This window comes from Pteropus vampyrus, unplaced genomic scaffold (genome assembly GCF_000151845.1).
Source record: "Pteropus vampyrus isolate Shadow unplaced genomic scaffold, Pvam_2.0 Scaffold112, whole genome shotgun sequence".
Taxonomy (NCBI): domain Eukaryota; kingdom Metazoa; phylum Chordata; class Mammalia; order Chiroptera; family Pteropodidae; genus Pteropus; species Pteropus vampyrus.
In genome coordinates this window covers 3,442,738-3,450,332 of record NW_011888893.1, presented here as the reverse complement: position 1 = coordinate 3,450,332, position 7,595 = coordinate 3,442,738, and the positions used below count along the sequence as shown (strand labels likewise).

The window sequence follows — 7,595 nt, the reverse complement described above, 5'->3', positions numbered from 1 at the left end:
CCCTGTGCCAACAGCATCAGCATCCCCCAGGAGCTTGTTAAAAATACAGTATCTCAATTTTCCTCCCATACCTGCTGAATAGAAGCCTGCATTTTAACAAGATTACCGGATGATTCTTATGCAAATTATTCATTTGAGAAGCATCATAGGAAAAGTTTAAGGGGAAGGCTGGGAGTTTGTAGCGTCCACTATATGGAATAGGAAAAGAAGCATGGGGGCATCAGGCAGTGTCGAGTCCCCGCTAAGCTTAGAGACTATTGGTGTGTGGTGACACCAGTTTACCCAATTATGAGACTTACCAGCCCGCTTACAGAAACAGAATGGGAACAATTGGACTGATTCAAACCTGGAACTTAGTTGAGCAGAAAGACAGGGATGAGTGAAAGAGTTAAAGGTGTTAGAAGTGATCTGCGGAGGAAGAAAGCAAAGCCTGGAGCAGGGTGATAAACCAGGAGCAAATGGAATGCTCAAGGGTTTAGTAGGATTGCAGAACAGGTGAAATGAGCATAGGAGTGGGTGAGCTGGAGAGGTGGGAGGCTGTATCAGAGAGCCAGTTACAAAATCCACAGAGGTCATGCTTGTCCAGCCTCCTATTTGTTGTAGCAATTTCTTTATACACCGTTTCAATGTACCTTCAGTGATGGGGCAGCCTGTTGTTTCCTTGGAAGCTCTAGTTCAAATGCTACTTATATAGGCCAAAGTTTACCAGCCCGAAAATTCCATGTTGATTCTAGTTCTGCCTTCTGGAGTAACATAGTATAAGATTAAACAAGTCTGTTCTGCCTCCTGTTTTATAACCCTCAAATATTTGAAAATAGCCATCATGCTTTCTCCAGACTCAACCTTCAAAGCTTCCTCAGCTATTACTGAATTGGTATGGTTGTGGTTTGTAAGCAGGCTGGTGGACAGGGCCAGAACTTAATAAGGGGTTTTTCAGAGGGCACTGAGCTCAGTGAAACCTGAGAAGATGCTGGGGCACGTAGGCCTTTCCCACAGATGGAAGATGCAGCAGCAGCTTGAGTCTGTGGATGACTGGCCTCTAGGGCCTTGCATCCCAGGGAATATGCCAGGCTGGCTCTTGATCCAGTTTCACTCACTCACTGTCTTACTTAATCCATCCCTGACCCACCAAAGCAGTTCTCTTGGCTTTTGATGCTGATGAGCTCCATAAAGATGAGGCTTATCCAGACAGTATGAAAACTATATTTAGTTAATCTCAGCTGGCCAGTTAAGCAGTCCTCATGTGATCTGAGTTTGGATTAGGGCTCCTAACACTCAATGTCTTGTCTCTCCACTGCACACAGACTTCTGAGTGGGACTCTGAATGCCTTACATCCCTGCAGCCCCTACCTCTTCCCACGCCCCCAGCAACAAACGAGGCACACCTACAGACTGCAGCCATCTCCTTGTGGACAGTGGTGGCAGCCGTGCAGGCTATAGAGAGGAAGGTGGAAGTCCACAGCCGACGACTCCTGCACCTAGAAGGACGGGCAGGGACAGCAGAGAAGAAGCTGGCCAGCTGTGAAAAGACAGTGGCAGATCTTGGGCACCAGCTAGATGGCAAGTGGGGCGTGCTGGGGACACTGCTGCAGGAGTACGGGCTGCTGCAGAGGCGGCTGGAGAACTTGGAGAACCTGCTGAGGAACAGGAACTTCTGGATCCTGCGGCTGCCCCCAGGCATTAAAGGAGATATCCCAAAGGTAGTCCTTCAGCTCTAGATGTAAGGGGTAGTCTTGGTCAGTCAGTTAGGCCGAAGGACCACAAAGTCATCTTGTGTTTATCTATTTGGGAAGCATTCCATGTTCAATTCAGAGATCATTCGAAGTGTCAGATTTCAGGTTAGGAAGCTCTCCAGCACAAAGTTGGCGATCTGGCAGATGGATTTTTTCCTCTTGCTTTCTCCTACTCATTACCCGCAAGGCACTGTTTTCTTTGTTAACTTGTCTGCCACCATCTCGGTGCGGAAACTAAATTAAATATCATTTAAACCAGTCAATTGGAATTTGTTGGCAATTCTGATGAAAAGGTTAGAGGGAGGACAGGGGAACGATATAGAGTAAATGGTTAATAGGGGCGATCTGTAAGTGTAGGACTGACATGGACCCTGTCCTTCAGCATCCTTTATAGAAGTGTGCTGCAATGCTAGGGCCCAGCCTTTCCGGAGGGACTAGCCCATATAACAAAAGAAATAAACTTCATTTTTAAGCTATGGAAAACAGTCTTGAGGCAGCTAGTTCCCAAGCATACCCATTTATTCCTTCATTCAACAAATATTTCTTGAACACTAACTGTTTTGCTTGATATCTGCATCCTAAAGGCACAACAGTGAACAATTCACATAAGCTCCTTTGGGGCTTAAACTTTAGTGGAAAAAGAAAGATGATATAGACAAACAAGGAAATGAATTCATTTAAGTGCTTTGATAAAAATGAAAGTGCTATCTGGCGATTTATTTTAGATAGGATGTCAGAGAAGGGCTCATAAAGGAGCTGGTATTTAGGCTGAGACTGAATGACAGGGAGGACTCAACTGTGAGATCTGCAGAAAAGCTTTCTAGTAGAAAGAATACCTCATGCAAAGTTTCGAAGGCACAAACTGGGAGCACCAAGGAAGAGGAAGAAGGCCAGTTAGCGGGTGTGCAGTGAGTAAACAGGAGCACGCTGGAGGGATGGGTAGGGGTCAGGTCATTTAGGGCAGCGTTTTTCAGCCCTGGCTGTATGTAGGAATCACAGGTGAGCTTTTAATTTTGATGGACACCATACCTACAGATTCTGGTCCAGGATGGGGCCTAAACATTAGTAATCCTTAAAGCCATAGATGATTCTAAAATGTACGAGAGATGTTAAGTGGCCTCTGAAGCTCGAAGGTGAGAAATATTTGTGAATCGTGGCTGTATAGATTGTATTGTAAGTCATGAGACTGGAAATGGTTACCGTGGGAGGTAAAGTGGAGAAGCCAGAGAAAGGGTCCAGGGACCAAGCTCCAAGGAATGGTCAGGAGGTGGGAAAAGGAAGAAAACAGGAAAGTATGTGGGGGCAACAGGGACAGGGAGAAAAGGCGTTTCTAGTAGGAGTTATCATTTGGGTTGAGTATGTTACTGGGGAGTCTAGAAGGTGAGGATGGTGACTATGATAGGACGACATAGACCTCGCTCGTGACCTTAACAAGACTCATTTCAGTGCAGTGCTGGGAACGGAAGACTGAATGGAGCAGGTCAAAGGGAGAGAGTGGGGAGAGAAAAAAATGGGGAGAATGACAACTGACTCAAGGAGGAGGTGGCTGGGGGCTGTCAGAGTCAGTACGGAAGAGGGCCTTCCCCACAATGTGATCGTTTGTGTCTGGAGCCCCTCCAGAAGTTCTCTGGGATAATTTAAACTTACTCTTTACCATAAGAATAGCAGAAAAGGTAAATTAAAGTTACTTATTGTCTTACCTGGATAAATGGCTAACAAAATCATACATTAAATCATGTCGTGATTTAAAGATTTCTTAGTGAAATTAGAATATTTTGAAGATTTGCTAGATTGATAATATAGAAAATAAACTCTTGTGTCCTTGCTTTGTTGAAAATACTCTTATTCTGCCCTTACTTTTGAATTTCAAGTTCAAAATAAGTTTCCCTCGGAATTTTTTTCTTAATTTTAATTTTTAAAATTGTGGTAAAATATACATAGAATGTGCCACTTTAACTATGCTTAAGTGCACAGTTCAGTGGTGTTAAGTACCTTCACATTGCTGTGCAACCACCACCACCACCACTCAAACCGAAACTGTCCCCCTTAAACAAACTCCCCACTCCCCTTCCCCCAGCCCCTGGCAGCCACCATTCTACTTTGTCTCTGTGAATTTGACAGGTGTTATATAAGTGAAATTATACAATATTTGTCCTTTTGCGAATGATGTATTTCACTAACATACCATCTCCAGGTTTGTTCATGTCAGATTTTCCTTCCTTTTTAAGGCTAAATAATCCATTTCTCTCAGAATTTTAAAGGCACTAGTCCTTTGTCTCACAACATCTAATGGCATCAATGAAAAGTTTATTACCAAATCAATTATTTATTTGTAAGAAACCTATTTTTCTCTCTCTGGAAGCTTTTATCTTCTATTTCTAGTTTTTTTTCTAAACTTTATTGAAGACATACATGTCTAGGTGTAGGTTTTAAATTTGTGTTGAGCTCTTGATGTGGCTTTTCAGTCAAAAGACTGGGATCTTTTTGGCTCTGGGAAATTTTCTCCTGTGAATCTATTTTTATTATGTTTTGTCCCCCTTTCCATTTCTATTTTTATAATATTTTTGTCCCCCTTTCCATTATTTTTTGTTCTCTTTCTGGAACTATGGTCTGACAGATAGATTATTGTCTTTCTCAACTTTTCTTTCCTACTTTTTATCTTTTTAACTGGAGCTCTGTGACTTTTCCTTCCAGACTTTCTAATTTTTATTTTAACAATTATATATTTAATTTTCAAGAATATTTATTTTCTGCTCCTTTTTAAAAAGCAGCCTGGATTTTTTAAAAATGGTTACAATACCTATTCAAATTTCTCTGGGAATGTGTATTAGAGGTTCGTTTAATTTTTAGTTTATTATTTTTCCCTTTAGGATCACTTATAAGGTTTGTTCATCTTACACTAAATGGTTTGACTTATACTTAGTAGTTAGCTCACATTTAAGATTAAAACTGTAGAAAGCTGTCAGGCGGGAGGAGGAAGAGCAAGCCGTATGACGAAGAACAGCTAAACACCAGCAGGAGGAAAGCTTTACACGAGGCGACAGGGTCCATACTGGGAACTTTAAATTCCCCAGGCAACTCTTGAATTTTTTTTACAGATGAACCTTCCAGTTTTTGCCTAGTGATGGATACCTAGCTTTAGACGAAACTATTCTGGAAGGTGGAGGGATTCTCTTCCGTATATGACATTTCCCTACGCGAAACCAGTGAAGCAGTATTCATAGTTGTCCTCCGAAAGCAGTCTCCATTTTTCCATGCTTAAATGTTTTTCCTGTTCCCATTAGGCCTGTTTATAACCTACTTGTCCTTTAGGACTAGCCAAAGTCCCATCTCTTCTAGACTCACTTCAGCCCCAGTATAGTTCTATTTCTAAAATTTTCGTCCATGTCACTAATTTGAATATAGTCATATGCCCCTTTTAGGTAGAAACTTTATTTTTATAGTCCAGGTGCTTAGAATAAGCCTTGTACTTAGCAGATATTTAGAATATGTTATCTTATGTGAATTCAATACTGCTTCACATTTGTACCTATCTCTGAATGATTGCTTACAAGTAATGTTCCCCAAATTATAAGTAATCTTCTCCCAGATTTATAGCTCTAAAGCTTACCACCTTTCTCCTTGAAAACATCATCAACTCCTGGAAGTTGGATCTGTGTCTTGTTTCCCTGTATCCTTTCAGCATCTTTTATAACTAGTAGGCACTTAGTAAAGAGTTATTGAATGATTGAATTGCATTGGGAGGGACTAACCCCAGTGTGATTGTAATTTCAGGTGCCCGTGACATTTGATGACATCTCCATCTACTTTTCCACTCCAGAGTGGGAAAAATTAGAAGAATGGCAAAAGGAACTTTACAAGAATATCATGAAGGGCAACTACGAGTCTCTCATCTCCATGGGTGAGGCTAAGTTGGCACCTTTTGAATGAGGTGACAGTTGCTCTAAGAGGGCTCAGAACAGTCCCTTTTCCTCCAGTGGTCCTCATTTTCACTTTGTCCTCACACACTTCAGACTCTGATTCCTAGCCAAAGATTTCCGGTTCACCTTGCTAAATAGGAAACATAATCTCTCCTTGTACCAATCGTAGGACAGAGAATGAAGTTCAGGGTTATGGGTGTGCCAGCTGCAGTGGTTTCCATGGGTATCCTTCACTTTGAAAGGGCCTCGATCTCTCCTGTTGAGGCACACTGTCCTCTTACTCAGTGAACGTAGCAGGGCCGTGCTAAAGTAGCACAAACGCCTTCCCCACACACTACTCTCCTCTTACCTGCTTTCCCACGAGATTTCATCCATAGTTGGAGGTGAATGGGGAGAAGTGATCTAAAATCTAAAAGAAATTCCCTTGGACCGTGGACCTCAAAACCTTTAGCTCAGCCTTAACGGCAATTAGTTGTCACTCATTTATCTCTTTGTCATTTCCCTTCTTCCTCTTCTAGATTATGCCATGAATCAACCTGATGTCTTATCTCAGATTCAGCCAGAAGGAGAACATAATACAGAAGACCAGACAGGGCCACAGGAAAGTGAGATTCCTACCGACCCCAGTGAAGGTGAGTGGGAGAAGAGATTATCCACTCCTTGTTTCCCTTTCAGGTCACAGATGATGGCTCAGAACTCAGTAAGCAGGGCTAGGGGCTTCCAGAGCTGCATGGTGCTAAAGCAACTAGACCGTGACTGGATCTCAGGCATTTACATAGGAGAGAGCTGAGAGACCACCTTGACCCGTGCCTTCACCCATCAGTACCAGACTTCTGAGGGCTGTTAATTGCATTCCATGACAAAGGTTCTGAGACCTAATTATTTAGTAAAATAAGCATGTCTTTAGATGGCCGAGGAAGCAGTGGTACCTGTCTGGAGGGAAGTGACTTCTGGGGAATGTGTGCCTGGTCGTTTAGAAGTGCTGGAGGAGCAGGGGGTCAGCCTGGCCCCTCAGCGATGCACTTAACCAGCAGACCCCAAAGTAGACTTTGCCTCGTATGGGAGCCAGCTGTCATTAATTAGCCCTCTCTAATATTTTTGGCTGGCAGTTGCTTGATAGTGTGTGGGAAATTGCTAGCAAAGTCCAGTTGAAGAGTTTCTCTCAAGTCCCACCTCTGCTATCAGAAAAATCTCATTACATTTTTGTTCTTTGGTGGATAGAAAGCTCACAGAAAGTTCATCCTCTAGACATCTCTGCTAGCTGAACTTCTCTTACAACCCCACCCCCGTCCCATATACTGTTATTTTTTTCTAATGTTTTATTACAAAAATTTTCAAACAATCAGAAAAGTCTTAGTAATTTTACACTGAACAGCTAGATACCTATCACCTAGATTCTACCACTAACATTTTACTCTGCTTCCTTGTCACATATATATCCACCTCCACATCCCCCTATTCATCCATTAATCCATCCATCCCAAAATCAGTACAGTCATCAGTACAGTCATCAGTACATTTCCCCCTAAATAGTTAAGCATGAATATCATTGACCTAAAGTTCAATATTTGTTTATTTCTTTTCTTTTGAGGTAAATTTTGCACACAATGAAATGCTCAAATTTTAACTGAACATTCTAAAGTATGCTTATAACTGCTACACATTATTATTTTTTAAAGAACGTGTGGGTGATTTTAGGCAATGTTATAAGTTGAATTTGATTAATATCTTTGTCATGGATATATGTAATGAATCTAAAATCATTACAAATAAAGATGAGTGAGTTGATTACAGAAAGATTCACTATTGGAAATAACTCCTTGGTCTATTATTACATGATATAACCATCAGCAAGAATAAATCAGTGTGTCATTTTATTTTAGGGGACAAATGGAAAAGAGATAAGTTATTTAGTTTCGTAAATAATATATGAAAGTTTCAT

General features: G+C 41.6%; 1 protein-coding gene across 8 annotated transcripts in view; it reads left to right on the top strand.

The window, feature by feature from the left end:
* ZNF398 (zinc finger protein 398) overlaps positions 1–7,595 on the top strand; it is a 44,792-nt gene that overhangs the window by 25,691 nt on the left and 11,506 nt on the right. For all 8 annotated transcript variants that reach the window (XM_023533799.1, XM_011365507.2, XM_023533801.1 and 5 more), the window contains 3 exons: positions 1,305–1,700; positions 5,508–5,634; positions 6,172–6,285. In XM_023533799.1, the coding sequence (XP_023389567.1) occupies positions 1,305–1,700; positions 5,508–5,634; positions 6,172–6,285 (637 nt within the window). The remainder of the gene's footprint in view (positions 1–1,304; positions 1,701–5,507; positions 5,635–6,171; positions 6,286–7,595) is intronic.